The sequence below is a fragment of the Ahaetulla prasina genome, chromosome 1 (assembly GCF_028640845.1).
Source record: "Ahaetulla prasina isolate Xishuangbanna chromosome 1, ASM2864084v1, whole genome shotgun sequence".
Taxonomy (NCBI): Eukaryota; Metazoa; Chordata; class Lepidosauria; order Squamata; family Colubridae; genus Ahaetulla; species Ahaetulla prasina.
The window spans coordinates 210,222,125-210,241,867 of record NC_080539.1 but is presented as its reverse complement, the minus strand read 5'-3'; the positions used below and the strand labels follow the sequence as shown (position 1 = coordinate 210,241,867).

General features: G+C 37.9%; 1 protein-coding gene across 1 annotated transcript; it reads left to right on the top strand.

Annotated features, from left to right (window-relative positions):
- The first annotated feature begins 13,510 nt into the window (after positions 1-13,510).
- On the top strand, positions 13,511-19,146 carry DUSP19 (dual specificity phosphatase 19). Its single transcript, XM_058164963.1, has 4 exons — positions 13,511-13,919; positions 14,678-14,724; positions 15,993-16,145; positions 18,731-19,146. The coding sequence occupies exons 1-4, from the start codon at positions 13,694-13,696 to the stop codon at positions 18,920-18,922; spliced, it is 618 nt and encodes a 205-aa protein (XP_058020946.1). The 5' UTR covers positions 13,511-13,693; the 3' UTR covers positions 18,923-19,146.
- Positions 19,147-19,743: the final 597 nt, after the last annotated feature.

The following is a 19,743-nucleotide window of genomic DNA, read 5'->3' as shown; positions in this document are numbered from 1 at the left end:
AAAAAGCAACAACAAGTAATGTGGAACAGATTGTCCCCATTGCATAGTTAGATTATTAACATAGAGAATTGGATACCCCCACAAAATAGATCTTGTTAAAACATGATTTAATAAAACGCCAGCAACAAATTGTGTGTGAATAGTCAGTCTTCTTTATTACATTAAAAATGAATTACTACTGTTTCAAGATAACTACCCGCTTAAGGGCAGTAGTGGGATTCAAGTAATTTAACAACTGGTTCTCTGCCCTAATAATTTCTTCCAACAACCAGTTTGCCAAACTGCTCAGAAAGTTAACAACCGGTTCTCCCGAAGTGGTGCGAACTGGCTGAATCCCACCACTGCTTAAGGAGTTATCCAAATCAGTCTGCATTAAGCTCACAGAGGAATTTATCCTGATTTTCTAATTTTACAATTACATGTTATTTCTTTTGTTATCGATCATTGAAAAAGCTGGATTCTAATACGACTGATGCTCCGGTAACAATATGTTACAATTCCATGGATTTGTCTCTCTCTTCCTCCGTCCCTTCTCCTAATGTAATCATGGAAGAGTATCTTTGTTGAAACTCAGATGGGAGAGAGATTATCTCCCATGTAGATTTGCATGTTGAAGCTGCTAGGCTCCTTCAGTTCTGCAGTAGAGCAGATATGTCTTTTAAAAATCAGCATGTGTCTTCCCCCCTCCCTTATGTATTATCAGTATCATATAATGGGTAGCTTACCTTAAAAATCAACTAGGATGAAGCCTATACAGTATGCTCCTTGGAAGGAAAACCACTCCAAAATCTTAGAGCGGCATGCTAGATTGTGAATTTATGGTATATAGTATCTTAGAAAAAAGACAATAGCAAAACATTGTCATAAGTGTTTCCAAAGTAAATCATAATGTCCATGGAGAAACCTGATACTGAGATCAATAAAAGGCTGTCTTGGTTTTTTTATAATAATAGTAGTAACTAGACAGCCCATGATCCACTGGATCATTTCAGAGATATTTTCTCACCTAACACCCCTGCGCACACTTTCTGAACCTCCCTCGAACCCTTGTGTGCCCCTTCGTACCCCTCAGCACCCATTCACCCACCCATACGCCTCCAGACCCCCCTGTTCAACCTGTATCACTTCCATGCACAACCTTCCTGATGTCGTGTCCCACTTCTCCGCTGACGGCCGGGTCAGGGAAATCCGAATCAGGCTTGCCTCTGCAGCTCTGCCCAAAGTCCTAGCAAAGTCCTCAGAGCAGGCAGGAGACCAGTAAGTGACTTCAGCAAGATAAGTTCGACTTTGCCTGACTCAGAGACTGCCAGAAAGCAGATCCTTTATGTAGGCCATGGGGTGTGGCTTCATGACTCAGCACTCATTAAGGCCTGCCCCTCCCTTCCTTCTGTTGCCTCCGCCTATCCAATCTTCTGATGTGAGGGTCACTCCAATCAGCTGTTGTTGGAAGTAAACTTTCCTCAGGCTCACATGCTGTGGAGGAGGGGGAGGGGTCTAGCTGCTCCGTTTGCCTGGGCATGGAGCCAGGGCTGGGGCCGGGGGGTGCTCCCTCCTCTGCAGCCTGCTTGGGCATGGAGCCAGGGCTGGGACCGGGAGGTGCCCCCTCCTCTGCAGCTTGTCTGGGCATGGAGCCAGAACTGGGGCCGGGAGGCATACATTCCTCCGTGTTCGGGAGCAGATAAGCAGACCCCGGCTGCGGTGAGAGCGGACAAGACACAACACCTGACTTGCAAAACAACCTTTCAATTATCCCCACACAACCCCACACACCATCCTTCGTCCATGAAGCAACTTTTGTATATACTCCCCATGACCCATTTGCAGAATTTCACACTGCTTCAGAGGGAATCTGTGAGCCTTTTAACGTAGTCCAGATAGAAAACCTGAAGTGTAAGTACCACCATTATTGTATGGTATTATTGAGCACTACTGACCGTAAAAACTACCATTATTGTAAGATTATAGTAACACAGTCTTGCAACTCTGAAAGTACTTCTCCCCTCCCTTGCTTTTACTTCCCAGAGAATTACAAAGGGTCTCTTCTGAGACACTTTCTCTACCTCTGTTCTTTTTATGGGCAGAGATATATCTTAACCAGTGGTGAAATGTAAAATTTGTTATTACCAGTTCTGTGGGCATGGCTTGGTGTGTGTGTGGGGGGGTAATGTGACTGGGTTGGCGTGGCCAACTTTTTTCTTTTTTACTTTTAAAAGCATTTTTTCTACAACCCCTTCTGCTGAAGAAGTTGTAAAAAATGCTTTTAAAAGCCTCTGAAGATCAGGCAACTCAGCTGGGATTGTCAGAGCCTTTTAAAAGCATTTTTCCCCAGCTGAAGAGTTTGTAGAAAAAAATGCTTTTAAAAGGCTCTGATGATCCCAGCTGAGCTGCGCGCTCATCAGAGGCTTTTTTTCTTTTTTACTTTCAAAAGCATTTTTTCGGCCGAAGAAAAAATGCTTTTAAAAGTAAAAAAAAAATCTCTGATGATTGCGCAGCTCAGCTGGACATGGGGTGGGGCAGGGATTTTTGCTACCGGTTCTCTGAACCACCTGCCGCTATTGTTTACCGGATCAGGCAATCCGGTCCAAATCGGGAGCATTTCACCCCTGATCTTAACTAACTAATTCCCTGATTACAGCTCTTCCTCCTGTCTCCTAAACTTCTTCTCACAACCCCTTCCAGATTCAGCTATATTTTTGTGAGGAATCAAAATATAATGATTTGTTCTTGACCCCTTATGAAGGCTTTATGAAATTCTAAAGGATGCACATTTTTGTATAGGCTAAGGCTGGACTTATGTTTTGGTTCTTATATTATGGTCTAGTCCAGGGGTCAGCAAATCACGGCTCTGAAGCCGCATGTGGCTCTTTCATCCTTCTCTTGTGGCTCCTTGTGGCTGCTCGGCTCCACAGTTGATAGGGCTTTCAGTTAGGACAGGTAGAGGAAAAAGGATGCTGCGCTAGGAGGCGACTCTATGGTGGGGGAACTGACTTCTGCTCAACAGAGGAAAAAGGATGCTGCGCTAGGAGGAGACTATGATGAGGGAACTGGACTTCCGGTCGGCCCCAGAATTGAACGGGTGCTTCCGGTTAGGACCTTGGTGGCTCTTTGTGGGTTTAAGGTTGCCAACCCCTAGTCTAGTCCAAAAAGACAGGGATTTTCCAGGATAAAAATCTAGATTTTATTTTATTTGCATGTACATGTATATAGAATAAACATTAGATATGTTAAAATATGATTATTCTCCAGGTCTATATTTAACGATTTCCCTAATACATTAAACATGTATTACATGTTTATAATCTTACATATAAACACGTAAGATTATATTTGATCTTCAAATATAAGATCATTTGAAGCAACTTATAGCAGTGTTTTATTTCATGCAGCTCCAAGTTCTCGACTTGTGTTCGTCTGTCAGAATGAAGAAAAAAAAAGATACGAAAGCATTTTCCAAAGGACTGAGTTATGTAGCAAAACAATGAAGAACCTAGCAACACTTTAAAGACTAGCGTAATGTATTTATTGTCTGCAGAAGTGGATTGAATTCCTCCTAAGTGACAAAGCATACATGATAATAAATTTGTCAGTCTTTAAAGAGCCATAAAAACCTTGTTTCTGGAAGCGAGCAATATAACATCTATGGGGTAGAGTGGAGACAAGGGAGGGTGAGTCATTTTTAATCATCATGAGTAGTCATGGATGGTTATGCATACAAATACTAATAAACTACTGCACAATACTGTAGTTTTCCTATTCAGTCCAATAATCCAAATCTCTTGATTTGGTGTTGTTGTAATGAATTGTATTATTATTATTATATGAATTGTATTATTATTATTATATGAATTGTATTATTATTATTATTAAATGAATTGTATTATTATTATTGTAATGAATTAAGGGGCGTGCATAAGCGCACAAACGTGCCTACCGTTCCTGTCCTATTGTTTTTCTTTTCTTCTTCCTATATATATGCTTATATCTCCTTATATTTACTCATATATGTGTTTATATACTATATAATCTTTTTTGTATGATACCTACATATATTGTTGTGACAAAATAAATAAATAAAATAAATAAAATAAATTGTTTGGAAAGCTGTTTAAGATGATGGAAACCCTGTGCAGATGTTTCTTCAGGATAAAAAAGTCTCCAGTGCTGGGACCTAAATAGTTCTAGCCTTTTTTTTTAATTTTCCTTTTAAAAATACATTAATAATAATAATATACATTTATACGGAGGTGGTATTCAGCTGGTTCAGACCAGTTCAGGTGAACCAGTAGCGGCAACTGCAGGTGGGCCCACTCACTCACCCTGGTGTAATGCCGTCCTGTTTAGCCACGTTTTCAAGGCCGGGTACATGCGCGGGAATGTGTGTGCTTGAGCAAAACGCATGCGCAGAAGGTGTGTGGGTGCGCAGCGAGCCGGTAGTAAGAATATGTGAAATCCACTGCTGTATTACTATTATTATATTCCCAACAGTTAGATGATTTGGAAATGCCATGTTTTTAATTTCCCCAATGTTTCAGACATAGAAAAAGATACGACCGTTCAGAAACAAATGAATTATTTTTATAGAGATTCCCTCAAACAGTTTTTACATTATTATTTTTCCAATAATAATGTTATTCATATTTATTTAATTTCTGAGCAGTTGAGAACTCGGAGATTGTCCCAGCTTTTTACCCCAGTGGCATTTCTGTAAGGTAAGATTTGGTCATATACAATACATTTAACCTGAGAGTTTGAAACATCAGGCTCAAAATTCCCATCAAATAAGTAGGAGATCCAATAGCGCCACATGCTATTTACTATTGTGAGCAAAATTACCTCTTCTTTTTCAGATTCAGTTCTCTTGCAGAGAATCCCTGCTGCTTTTCTACGGATGGAAATAAGGTTTCAATACCTTGCACTGTTGGAGTACGATAAGCAATTAGAAAGCCTTCAAGATTAGCACTTTTGCCAAACCTTTGTGTTTTCTTTTATTGCACAGCTGGGAATCCCCGACCCAAACTTCTGTCATGTAACCTACAAATGTATTTGCTATCTACTTAGCTTTTGAAACAGAGAAAATATCAAAGATGAATGTTGTGAAAGGGGCTCCAATAAAGGTGATACTACAGTAGATTCATCTGAATTTTGGCTTTAGTTTCAGCAGTATTTATTTATTTATTTATTTTTTGTATTTTTATGCCACCCTTCTCCAAGGACTCAGGGTGGTGTACAGCATGGATGAAACATAGATATCAAAATATTTAAAATACAATAATTCATTAAAAAACTAATTCGATAAGCTGACTATTAAAATTACTAAGTAAAAGTTACTAAATAAATTAAACCCCTTAAAAAAAACCCACTAAAAACCCTCAAATTAAACTTTATCATTAGGCCAGCCCTGCTTGGTGAAAGAAGAAGGTTTTGAGCTCGCACTTAAAGGTCCGAAGATCAGGGAGAAGACGTAGTCCCACAGGTAGTTCATTCCATAGGGCCGGAGCCCCCACAGAGAACGCTCTTCCCCTGGGGGCCGCCAGCCAACATTGGTATAAAGATGACAGAAGCATCTCCCAATATTATTTCATATTACTAATATTACTAGTGCCCCAATGATGAAAGCTTTTATGTCCCTTTGTTTGCAGACCAAGCCTTCAGCATAACTTGAAAGGAGAATTGTTCAGTGCTCTTTGGAACAATGTTTCTCTCCTTGTAGTGTTGGTCAAGAGAAGGACATTACCATTGCTTTAATTAGAACAAGATCAGGCTATAATATGGATGGTAAGCGTATTCAAAGGCTCAGACTCTGAACAAGTGAATTATCTTCTTATAGATGTGTTTTCTACCATTAGTGCTCAAGTTGCTATCTTTGCTTTGTTGTCATTGAAACTTTGAACAAAATATTGAAGTTCATATTCACAGGCCTGGCTGTTTTTGTTTTAATCTTTTTGTATCCCAAGCACTTTTTATTATTTCATTGTTATTTCAGTTTATTGGATTTTATGCATTTTTCCCTTATTGCAAAAACCTTCAGACATTCCTAAATGTTTTTCCCTTGACTGATCTTTCTGTAGTGAGGTCCAATTAGCTATTTTTTTTAAAAAAAAAAGCTCTCCAAAATGAATTTACTCTCACCAACTTCAAAGAGTAAAGTCATAAAATATCAACCCAGATTCCATGGGCTATGCTTTCTTTTTCCCTTCTCACCCAGCCTGTGTGCTCTGATGACAGAGCAGCTGTGTTGTGTTTACAGCAGACAAATAGATGTTCAAGGGAGAGAGTACAAAAATCATTTATTTTATTTTTCCTGTGGTCTGTACATTCCTTGCTGGCTTTCAAAATCTTTTTACAAGGGCTAGCTGTGCAGATACAGATTCTCACCTTGCATAGGTAGCACAGAGTGCAACCTGGTAAGGATGCCCCATGGATTGTTCAATTTGGGACCCATCTATCTACATCTAACTGTTGCTGCCATATGTCCATAAATGAAACATAAATGAGGCACTGCTGAAAATGTTAACTATTGTACTGAATGAATTTTTGTAAAGTATTTTTAAAAAAAAACAGTTGTAGCCAAGGTAGGATAATCCTTGGAGACATTGTGCAGGCTTCCTGAAGTGCACAAATGTCATTCATCCCCATTTCATGAAATATAAACTATCCTAGTGTTGCTGAAAATTTACCATTTGTCATGTCTTAAGGGGAATTGCCTCACAAGCAAGATTACTTTCCAGAAAAGTGTTAGTAAATTCCAAGATATATAGCTCCTATATTTTCCTGTTCAATCAAAAGCTTGCCGTGAAACATAAAGATTAGTAGCTAAGTTTAGTTGGATCTTAAGAAAGGCCCAATTTCTCTTATAAACTACTGACTTCTTATTCCTGCTTGTGTTGGCAATCTTATTGTGCTTTACTTGTACCTCAGGAGGATGAATCGTTCCATATGTTCTTCTGTATGGAAGAACAGATAACTTCTGAAGTGTAAAAATAAAAAGTGATTGTGAAGAGCCCCATAAGAATCTCTTTCAAATGGGAAAATGAACTAATTAGCATATACAGTGTAAAGTGGGGCAAAAATACTTTACTCCGTATATACCTTATTTTTCAGAGTATAAGACACACCTTTTTCCCCCAAAAAAGAGAGTGAAAATCTGGGTGCATCTTATACTCCAAATGTAGCCCCACCCAGCTTCTCAAATGTAGATTTCAGAGGCTGAAAAAAGCACCAGAAACAGAGCTTAGAAAAAAAGCCCAAAACGGAGCTTCAAAAAAAAAATAAAAAAAAATATCCAAAACGGAGTTTCAGAAAAAAAGCCCCAAACAGCTCTGTTTCGGAGGCTTTCAGAGGCAGAAAAAAGTTTTTTCTGAAAGAGTTTCAGAGGCAGAAAAAAAAGCAAAAAAAAAAAAAAAAAAGCAAGGCACAGAGCTCACAACCAAGGAACCTGTTGCTAAAATTCACCTCTGGGAACAGCTGATTGGGGGGAGGCTGATCCACCTGCCAATCAGCTTTTTTCTTATTTTCCTCCCCAAAAACTAATGTGCGTCTTATACTCCGAAAAATATGGTACATTAATGAGCTGAGCTATCTGGAAAAAGATCTTGAGGCTGTAGTAAATAGTGGGCCAACCAAGATGTCTACTCTGTGTGCCACAGTCATAACAATACAAATTCCATGCTAGAGATCACATGGAAAAAGACTGAAAATAAAGCTGCCATCACTTTAATGCTCTTAAGCAAATCTAAGATGCATCTAGAGCTGTAGTTGCTCCACCTGGAAAAAAAAATGTAACAAAGCAGGAAGAATTGTAGAATATACCCAAATGCGATTTGAACACTTTGCTTATGAGAAAAGCTAGAACATTTAACCTAAAAATTTGGGGACATGATTAAATCCTGCACAAAGAGATTGGGAAGGAAACTTCTATTTCTTTCCCTAAATAATATGATTATGGATTGCTTAATGAAAGCGATTGGAAGTTCATTTAGAAGAAATAAAACGAAGTATTTCTTGACACACTGGATAATTAATTTACAAAGTCTACCATGACAGGATATGGTTATGGCCATATATGAATGTGAATGACTTTAAAAGGGGATGGGAAGGACTAATTCACGGAAGGCAGATCTATCAAGGTTTTTCAATCTCAAAGCCTCAATGCTACTTCTGGGTTAGAGGGAGCATATCTTCAAATATCAGTTGCCAAGGACCAATAGCAGGAAAACATCTTTTATTAGAACATTAGGGTGGACTGAGCCGCTGGAAGAAAAAAAAATCCTACTTGTCCAATCTACTAATGCTATCCTTCAAATTAAGGGTGAAATTACCAAAGAAGTTTCTTCTTCGCCTCCAAGACTTGATTGAGGAGGTGGGAGAAGAATGGTTTTTGATTGGGCTTTCAGGCTTGATTTAACAAAACATTTAACAAAACATACAAAACATTTGCTAGACCAATTCTTGAATACAGCTCATCTGTCTGGAACCTGCATTGCATATTGGACATTAATACAATTGAGCGCATCCAGAAATATTTCACAAGAAGAGTCCTCCACTCCTCTGCTAACAACAAAATACCTTATGCCACCAGACTTGAAATCCTGGGTTTAGAAAAGTTAGAACTACGCTGCCTTCAACATGACCTGAGCTTAACTCATAGAATCATCTGTTACAATGTCCTTCCTGTTGAAGACTACTTCAGCTTCAATCGCAACAATACACGAGCACACAATAGATTTAAGCTTAATGTGAACCGCTCCAATCTTGACTGCAGAAAATATGACTTCAGTAACAGAGTTGTTAATGCCTGGAATGCACTACCTAACTCTGTGGTCTCTTCCTAAAATCCCCAAAGCTTTAACCAAAGACTATCTACAATTGACCTCACCCCATTCCTAAGAGGTCTGTAAGGGGGATACATAAGAGCACCAGCGTGCCTATGTCCTAATGTTCCCTTTAATTGTATTCATTTTAAATATTCAATTCATGCTTATACTTATATATATTATCTAATATGTACTCGACAAAACAAATAAATAAACAATTCCTTGCTTGTGTTGTATGGAGTGTCTTCTGATGTAGGAGCATGATCTCTTCTGATCAAATCTCCATAATAGAGAAGAAACAGATAACATTTGTTTAGCCTTCAGGTTCTGTAGAAAAGCATCCAATGTTCCCTGCTGGCAAACCCACTACAAACTAAAAAAATCAATCAACAGTTAAGTAGAGTTGTTTACATGAAACACTTCCAGATAAGGCTTTAATGCCCAATTGTCCTTTCTTATTCATTATTTTTCCACTCTTTCTCCAGGTCTTTAAAATCCTTAAAGTGTTACTTGGAGCCTTTTATTGGAAAGCAATTTTATGGTCTTTCAAATTCCCACTGCATATAATTTCACAGATCAATGTCATCTTTTTATGTTTCACCAGTTGTCTCTTACGTATTTAGGAATCTCAGCAATTTTTGTTCTCTTCCAGTGGACTTGTTATATAGTCTGGAATCCATTTTAAACAGTGATACCCAGAACTAGACACACGTACAGTAAAGTAACTGATACCTTTTGAAATCTTTATATTTCACTTAAAATGCAATCTATAGTTTTCATAAAAATTTAGCCATTTAAAATGCCGTCTACGTTTTTCCTTAAAAATGAAGATCTAAGGATCTGAATCTAAGGATCTGAGAAGATCTTATTTTATGCATTTTGACTAGAGATTGGCAAAACTCAACTCATTTGGGAACTGAATGTTCCAGAGAATTCTACTTCCCATCTAGGCTATGGCAAACCTTCTCTAGACCAAGCCGTTCCAGAGGGAGACTTTGAATCCCATCCAGTTTGGAGAACTACTGTTCTTTGGAATAATAATAATAATAATAATAATAATAATAATAATAATAATAATAATAATAATAATAATAATAATAATTTAATTTTTATACCGCCCTTCTCCCGAAGGACTCAGGGCGGTTAACAGCCAGATAAAATACAATACGATACAATACAATAAAACCAATTAAAAAACTTATTCAATATAGCCAATAATTTAAATATAAAATACATAATATAAAACCCCAGTTAAAATCCAATTAAAAAACCCGTTTTATGCCAGTCCTGCTCGGAAGAATAAATACGTCTTCAGCTTGCGGCGAAAGGTCCAGAGATCAGGAAGTTGACGGAGTCCAGGAGGAAGCTCATTCCAGAGGGTAGGTGCCCCCACAGAGAAGGCTCTCCCCCTGGGGGTCGCCAGCCGACATTGTTTGGCTGACGGCACCCTGAGGAGACCCTCTCTATGGGAGCGCACCGGTCGCTGGGAGGCATATGGTAACAGGAGGCGGTCCCGAAGATATCCGGGTCCTATGCCATGGAGCGCTTTAAAGGTGGTAACCAGCACCTTGAAGTGCACCCGGAAGACCACAGGCAGCCAGTGCAGCTTGCGCAGGAGAGGTGTTATATGGGAGCCACGAGTGGCTCCCTCGTGGAATGGCTCAGTCTGAAGGTTTTTGGCATGGCTTGGAGAAGAAACAGAATGTTCTCGAGTTTTCTAGAACATTTCATTTCCAAATTAACAAGTTCTGTCCATATAAATTTATTTTTAATTTATTACTTAGACTTACGTACTTCCAGAATCCAAAGATTTGTCCAATCTTTTTTCCAATCTGCAATCTGTCCAATCATGTCTCCTTTTAAAAGCAAAACATACATCTATTACAAATGGTTAAACGAATGTCTTTGCTTAGAATTGAGTATCTTGTATTCATATTGCTATTATGAGAGTGTTCTGGAAAGAAGTGAGACCCTGTAGTCCAATGACATAAATAGAAATAAATTTCTAAACAATTCTTACACAATCAAATTCAAGATGTATTTGTTTTTCTTCAGTTTTTGGGACTTAAAACTATTGCCCTTTTTTAAAACTTATCTGGTCTTGTATCCTGTAGACATAACTTATTACCTGTTCTACACCAAGTATATTATATTCTGCAAACATTACATATCTTGTCATGGTTATAAGCACTGTCTTTCTTTTCAGGGTTATTTAAGAGTGTTTTGTCTCCCTTAAATGTGTACTCAGTTTTATAGTTTGTGTGTGTTTTACTTGACACAAAGAATTAAAAGCTAGGAAATGATTTGCATTGAAACTGAAATGATGGAATATTGCAAGGCATATATTACAGATTTCAATAGGAATAGTGATAATTTGAAGAAAGGAATTGAAATAAATGCTGCTCAATGTCTGTGTCCAAGAAAAAAAAAAGATGAGGAGAACATAAATGTGGCAATATTAAGAAATGAAAAAGCTGCAGGTACTGATGGCATAACTGATGAAATGTTGATGTACATATAGATGTACTTTTAATGTAAGTGAGAGTTATGTGTGTCTGAAGAGTGTATTGGGCAAGATGCCTGAAAAGCAAAGACAGCAAGACGTCAGCAAAAACTATACAGAAAATAGTTTGTGTGCCTACAAAGGTGTTTGGCAGAATTCTGATTAAGAGAGAAAAAAAGAAGCAATGATGAGCAAAATTTGGGAACTGCGTTGTGGCTTTATAACAAGCACTGGGTGTGTGGGCTGAATTCTTGCTCTTCAGAAGATAATGAAAGAATAGGTGAAAACAGTGACAGTGGTGATGATATATAGACTGTCAGCACTGAAAGGAGCAAAAATAGATGTGTATTGGAATGTGTTATATACAACTAAATGCTGGGTCAAGACAAGTCTAAACTTAAGTGAATGCAGTAGGAATGTGAGTCTTAGAAGTATGTATAGCAGGAATTTTTCCACTCTACAATAATTGTAATCTGTTGGTGTTGCATTTTGGGCACAGGCATGGTCTGATTCCTTATTCAGTAACATCGAGGAAGAAAGTCCAGTTGGCTGACCAAGCTGGAGAAGAAAGAGGAGCTCTTTTCATCAGCACTGGCTGGATCAGGGGTGAAATTCAGCAGGTTCTGACAGCTTCTGGAGAACCGGTAGCGGAAATTTTGAGTAGTTCGAAGAACTGGCAAATACCACCTCTGGCTGGCCCCAGAGTGGGGTGGGAATGGAGATTTTGCAGTATCCTTCCCCTGGAGTAGAATAGAATATAACAGAATAGAATAGAATAGAATTTTTTATTGGCCAAGTGTGATTGGACACACCAGGAATTTGTCTTAGTGCATATGCTCTCAGTGTACATAAAAGAAAATATAAATTCATCAAGAATCATAAGGTACAACACTTAATGATAGTCATAGGGTACAAATAAGCAATCAGGAAATAATATCAATATAAATTGTAAGGATACCAGCAACAAAATTACAGTCATAACAGTCATAAGTGGAAGGAGATGGGTGATGGGAATGATAAGAAGATTAATAGTAGTGCAGACTTAGTAAACAGTTTGACAGTGTTGAGAGAATTATTTGTTTAGCAGAGTGATGGCATTTGGGGGAAAAACGAGTCGGGTGGGAATAGAGATATTGCAGTATCCTTCCCCTGCCATGCCCACCAAGCCACACCCACAGAACATTTGCTAGACCAATTCTTGAACACAGCTCAACTGTTTGGAACCCATATCACATTTCTGACATCAATACAATTGAACGTGTCCAGAAATATTTTACAAGAAGATGTACTCCACTCCTCCGAATACAACAAAATACTTTATGCCACCAGATTTGAAATCCTGGGTTTAGAAAATTTAGAACTACGCCGCCTTCGACATGACCTGAGTTTAACTCATAGAATCATCTATTACAATGTCCTTCCTGTCAAAGACTACTTCAGCTTCAATTGCAACAATACACGAGCACACAATAGATTTAAGCTTAATGTTAACCGCTCCAATCTTGATTGCAGAAAATATGGCTTCAGTAACAGAGTTGTTAATGCTTGGAATACACTACCTGACTCTGTGGTCTCTTCCCAAAATCCCAAAAGCTTCAACCAAAAACTGTCTACCATTGACCTCACCCGATTCCTAAGAGGTCTGTAAGGGGCGTGCATAAGAGCACCAACATGCCTACCGTTCCTGTCCTAATGTTTTCCTTCGTTATATCCAATTAATATAATTATTACATACTCATACTCATATATATGCTTATGTGTTGTATAGTTGTTTCATGCTTATGCTTATATATACTGTGTGACAAAAATAAATAAATAAAAATAAATAAATAAACTGGTAGTAAAAAAAATAGAATTCCACCAGTCCTGGATGTATGGATGTGGTTGGATAAAGGATAAAAAAGTATGGTGAGATGTAGGGCATGTCAGATTTAGCTACATTTTCTTTTATCTTTTCTTCTTCTCTTGCATCTCTTTGTTTTCTGATCATTTCTTTTGCCTCATAGCACTTTAACAGATATTACATACAAAATAATACGAAAGTGAGAGAGGAGCAGAGCATGCGTGCATCTGTAAGCTGTTTCAGCAACCCGGGAGATTTCGTGCTACTTAACAGAAAAAGGACTCTCAACCAATCCAGAAAGGCTTCTCTATAGCCAATCCAAAACTCTTTTACACTGTTGCCTGAGGAAAAAGGAAGCATAACAGGCAAGGCTTCTTACGCTGCTTGCCAATTGTGCTTGAAGACTCTCTGAGGAGGGATGCGTGTGTGTTTAGGCATAGCTGAAAGACTGGGAGCGGATCCACTCACAAAAAAGAAGAAATCAAATGCAAAGAAGCTTCTTCTTGGCTTTGCTCCTGCCCGCTTTCTCATGTCATGCACTCACTCACCCAAGAAATCAAATCCTTCTCCAGGACTAATTTGAAAAAGCAATGCACCAGAGTCACAACTTTATCGGGAAAGAGACTTATCGAGACCTGGAAGGATGCCCAGATGCAAGTGGTGGAAGTGGCTGATTGTAAGGAGGGGGATGCCTGTGGTTATGTGCAGGACCTGAGCCTGGATCTTCAAATTGGGGTGATTAAGCCCTGGCTCTTGCTGGGTATGTAGTTTTTAGCCAAAGCAGCATTAATAGTTGAGCATACCTGTGTGCACTGGAAAACTATGGGTGTGTATGTATGGCTGTGCATAGCTGTGCACCATGGCTGTGCATGGTGGATATGTGTGTGTGTATATACTGGGATAAGAGTCTATATGACTTGGCACCAGGTTTTTGTTGTTTTTAATGTGCTTAGTTTGTAACTTTATTAAGATTTTTAGGTTCTTGCTTTTGACTGGAAGCCACCCAGATTTGGTTATAAAAGGGTAGCCACTGCTTTGGGATCATAATGATAATAGTGTATAATCAGTGATGGGATTCAAGTAATTTAACAACCGGTTCTCTGCTCTAATGATTTCTTCCAACAACCAGTTTACCAAACTGCTCAGAAAGTTAACAAACGGTTCTCCCGAAGTGGTGCAAACTGGCTGAATCCCACCACTGTGTATAATACAATAATAGTAATAATAATTCTGTGATTCTATTAATATACTACTTTCAATACATAAGATTAACTCCAGAAATGAAATAATTGGCATAGGTAATTCAAACTGGATCTGTTCTATAAAAGGGTTTTCCCCCCCCTCTTGTATATACCCGTGTCTTGTATATATGTAAACTGCACATATATGTAATACACATACATGCATGTGTGTAATAATAATTTACTTAATTTCATCAGAATGATATGCAGTATTCGGTCTTGTTGTCTGCATGTAATTATTTCCCAAACTTGGTGGGATAACGTCTGTCTTTCACAGGTTCCCAGGATGCTGCTCATGACCTGGAACTAATGAAAAAATATAAGGTAATGTATGGGTTTTTTAAAAAGCAGTTGCATCTGATAGTTAACATTAGTACAGCTCTGGTAATGGAAAATTAACTACATTTGGGTAAATCTTTGGGGCTTTTTGGCCCTTAGCCTCTCACAAAGCCCCACCAAGTTCTTGCAGAACCTAGAGTTTTATGGAACATAGTTTGAGAAACTTTGGTTTACTGGTTTTGTATTGAAATATACTTAATCACAACCTTGCAGTTGATTTCATGATAGAAGATAATTGTTTGCCATTCAGAACATGAAGATTATAAAAGCAAGTGTATTTTGAATGTGACAGTAACATTCCTTCTAACTGATGGGTTGCAGACAATAGCATGTTGGCTTTCAAGATAGTCTGTAGATTAGAGCAGTGCCCCCCCCCCACCTTTTGGGCATCAGGGACTGGTTCCGTGGAGAGAGATTTTTCTGTTGGCTGGAGTGGGCATGGTTTCATGTGCTGCCTGCATCCCGTGGATGGGATTTCACTTGTTTTCGTGGACCGATTTCTGTCATGCCGTGAACTGGTGCTGGTCCACAGATCAGGAGTTGGAGACCCCTGGATTAGAGACCCCAACTTGTTCAGGATAATATGAGCATGCTTAAGATAAAACTGGTCATTGGCTGTGCTTGTGGAACACAGATCATATTATCAGGGGTGAAATTCAGCAGGTTCTGGCTAGTTCTGGAGAACTGGTAGCAGAAATTTTGAGTAGTTCGGGGAACCGGCAAATACTACCTCTGTTGGGGTGGGAATGGGGTGGGGTGGGAATGGGGATTTTGCAGTATCCTTCCCCCAGGAGTTGGGAGGGAATGGGGATTCTGCAGTATCCTTTCCCTACCACGCCCACCAAGCCATGCCCATAGAACCGGTAGTAAAAAAAATTGAATTCCACCACTGCATATTATGCAAAACTAAACAAATATTGTTTTCATATTGTTGGTAATCATATCTACATCTCATTTATAGTGCTAAAATATGTTATGTGAAAACCTCTATTGACCAAACTCATGATGAATAAATATTGGTGACATACACACCGGTAATCATTATAGCGTGCAAAGATTGTGACTTGGAACGTAAGAGGAGAAATTATCATGAACTAATGAATGAAATGAAGTAGAAAAATATATATTTGTCCAACAAGAGAGAGAGAGGAAGAATTTAACAGATCTGAATGAAGGTGCCACTCTGATCTTGTGACCGATGAATGGCATTCCTTTGAAAGTGCTATCTTGATTGTATGTCTTTTCTGTTTTAGGTTACCCATGTTCTAAACGTAGCTTATGGAGTTGAAAATGCCTTCCCCAATGACTTGACATATAAAACTATCCCTATTCTTGACCTGCCTGAGACTGACATCACCTCCTATTTTCCTGAATGCTTTGAATTTATTGAGCAAATCAAGTTAAAGGTAAATAATTGTTGCAAGGAATGATGCTTGGCAGTGTGTGTGTGTGTGTGTATTAAATTCATCCATTCTTTGCATTGATTAGTTAGGAGTCTTTTAAGACTCATCCATACTAAGATCAGTTAAAGTATCTTAAGGTTGGAACTGCCTATTTATTCCCAGCCTTATTTGAACAAAAGTTTAAACTTCAACGTAAATAAATTAATGTTCTATATGTAGCCACATATATACATATGTATCTCCCTGGCAGGGAGATGATCTTCTTTAAAAATTGTCTCGTCAAGATAATCATTTCAGTGTAAAGCTTAATAATGTATGTAAGTCTTGCAGATCCCAAAGGTGTTTTTGTCTGGGCAATAAAGAAATTTTGTATTATGAAGTACCAGAAATATCAGGAAGAAAGAAAGATTGTAAAAGCAATCTTGGGTATACAAAGCTAACTGAAAAATTAAAACTTCTGAGGCAGAATAGTAACACCAGGATCTTAGAATGGTCAATCTAATTTAGAAATGAAGTGGAAACGGTAACTAGAAACCTTCAGGAGAGTGTGATTGTGTACTGGAAATCAACACTGAATGAGGACCCTTGAAATGCTTTTAATTCTGTACTGAACTGTGGCACTGAACTGAATAGGAAATATTTAGATTTCATACATATGACTAGGATTTTGTCTTGCATATACAGTATAGCCTGTCAAAAATAAATTAGAAAAATCATTTTATAAAGATACAGTACTTCTATATCTAAATGCGCATATAAGTAATCTGATGTCTGATCTATTTCATATAACTTCACTTGATGCTACAACCTGTTAGTATCTTGACATTTTCAAACCTGGTGGTTCCAAGAGCTTCTGAGTTTCTACATGTTCATTATTTACACAGTTTGAAAGAAAGGAAGATAACTTTGCTCCATTACCCTTTGTCTTATTTTAGAAAGAAGAATGTGGTGTATTATTAACAAGTTACCTGAAACGTGTCTTCATTTCATGCTCTCCTGAAGGTTTCTAGTTACAGTTTCCACTTCATTTCTAAATTAGATTGGCCATTCTAAGATCCTGGTGTTACTCTTCTGCCTCAGAAGTTTTAATTTTTCAGTTAGTTTTGTATACTCAAGATTGCTTTTACAATCTTTCTTTCTTTCCTGATATTTCTGGTACTTCATAATACAAAATTTCTTTATTGCCCAGACAAAAACATTCAGTATTGTATTGAAGGCACGCTGCCAAGCAAAGCAGGACAAATGAATAAAGTATGAGATCACAAATTGCTTCATTAAAGCAAACAAACCTGCAATAGAATACATTTTCTATATTCCCATGCATGACATAGGCTTTTGAAATAAAAAATTCTCAATTATAGAAGTTTACGACTATCAAATTATCTTTTTGTACAGTGTTGTTGCTGCTGCACATACAGTAGCTACCAATTTGAGGGGTAGGATCACAAAACCTGCATTATGTAATTTTAATGAAAACTTTAATTCTTAGAGCTTTAACTTCTCTATTTTAAATGTAATCCTAATCCTATTTGACCCGTTTATATTCTCAAATCCCCAATTACTTCTGATCTACACCAGAAAAAAAAACACAGAATTACCCATTCTAATTTCAAATTACATATTGTTTTTGTTACATTTAGCAAGTGTACATTTAAAATTTCTGATTATTGAAACATGCCATCCTAATAAAATGGATTTTTGGTAACTGGTTAAGCCCACCATGGCAGATCAGACCATCATCACAAATATATACAGCAGACCGTTAAATGTGTTTGCTAGCATGAACAGATGGCTTGTCTGTCATTACATAGTCATACCATTAGTCTCCAGCTACTGTATATCTCATATTTCTGCTGGTGTGCTGAAAACCATGAAATGTTTGTATTGATTCTAATTTACCTTTTAGCCATCAATGAGTATTTCAGAAAAGGAGAGCATTGACTAAATACTGAGGTGGGGAAAAGATTGAATCTAGCAAAATCTACGCAATCCACAGGGATTCTGATAAAAATAAATGTATGTATGAAAAAGAGTATGCATGTACTAAATTATACTTCTGAGGCAGTGGTGAAATCTGAACCGGTTTACTACTGGTTTGCTGGCTGCGTGCTGTACGCACCATGCACCAAATGCAAGGTGCGCATGCAATGCATGCCAAAAGGAGGCATGGGGTAAGTAGAACAGCGCGCATGGGTGGAGGGGGGGTGATCAGCTGTGGTGCACAATCTTTTTTTTCCCCAGGCAACTCAGCTGGGATTGTCAGAGCCTTTTTTTTACCTTTTAAAAGCATTTTTTTTACAATGTCTGGCTGAAGAGGTTGTAAAAAAATGCTTTTAAAAGTAAAAAAGGCTCTGATGATTGTGCGGCTCTGCTGGGCATGGATGGGGGGTGGGTTGCAGAGATTTTTGCTACCGGTTCTCTGAACCACCCACCACCATCGCTACTGGATTGGCCAAACAGAGGGCATTTCACCCGTTCTGAGGACTTTGTAGAGCTTGCTTAAAAAGCCTTGGTATTAAAAGAAAATATCGGTGGCTCAATTTTGAGGGAAAATGAAAGCTTAAATGTCTTTCCTTTCTTTTTCAAAGGATGGTGTTGTGCTTGTTCACTGTAATGCAGGAGTTTCCCGGGCAGCAGCAATTATCATAGGGTTTCTAATGTATTCAGAAGGACTCAATTTTGCCATGGCTTTTTCGGTGGTGAAAAATGCAAGACCTGCTATTTGTCCAAATTCTGGCTTCATGGAGCAGCTCCAGAAATACTGTCAATTCAATCATTAAAAATGGAAACTCAATAGGGGAACGATGAAGACTGAATTTTATGGTTGTGTTTTAATGAGAGAAATGGACTTTTTAAAAAATCAGTGTAAATAAAAGTTGCATACCATTATAGCTCTATATCTATCATCAAAAACTAATCCTTGTTCATACAAGTAATTCTGAATTCATCTCAGATGCATTTTGCTTTTTTTATTTTAATCTTAATAAATAGAACGATTACTGTGGACTTAAGCTTCTTTGATTTAGCAATTATCTGTTACTTGCAACTATGTTTTACCAATTAAAAAAGTTTAGGATAACATAATCATATCAACTCATGAAGGTACGTCTGATTTGTTACGCTGGTGAGTCAGGTTACACTGGAGCCAGCCCAGAATCCAGTGAAAAATTGGCTATTAGTCAATAGAACAAATTGTACTGTTTTCCTCCATCTTCTTAAAATGCCTACAATTATCTGATCTAGATAACCTTTGTCATTTTTTACTGTGAGCACATTGGCCCACATTAAAAATAAAATTTTGTTGCCAACTCTCAAAAGAAAGTGTGTGTGAGCGAGCAGATGGCTAACGAAAGCTTAGTAGAATAAAAATTTAATTATTTTAGTTCTGGAGCTTGCAGAATGTCTGTTTTTTGTTTTACATCCATAGATACATACATACATACGTACATACATACATATACAATACATATATGTATATATACATATAGATACACGCATATTACTATTTTGAATACATACCAGAATTGAATTCACAAGGTTGCTATAGACCTCACTTACTAAAACTACACACACACATATATAATATACACGTACACACACT

Excerpts from the sequence above, each read along its gene's own strand:
- DUSP19 (XM_058164963.1), top strand. The coding sequence starts at position 13,694 with ATGCACTCACTCACCCAAGAAATCAAATCCTTCTCCAGGACTAATTTG. Across the intron at positions 13,920-14,677 it reads TAAGCCCTGGCTCTTGCTGG|GTTCCCAGGATGCTGCTCAT; the intron begins GTATGTAGTTTT and ends TGTCTTTCACAG. Across the intron at positions 16,146-18,730 it reads TTGAGCAAATCAAGTTAAAG|GATGGTGTTGTGCTTGTTCA; the intron begins GTAAATAATTGT and ends TCTTTTTCAAAG.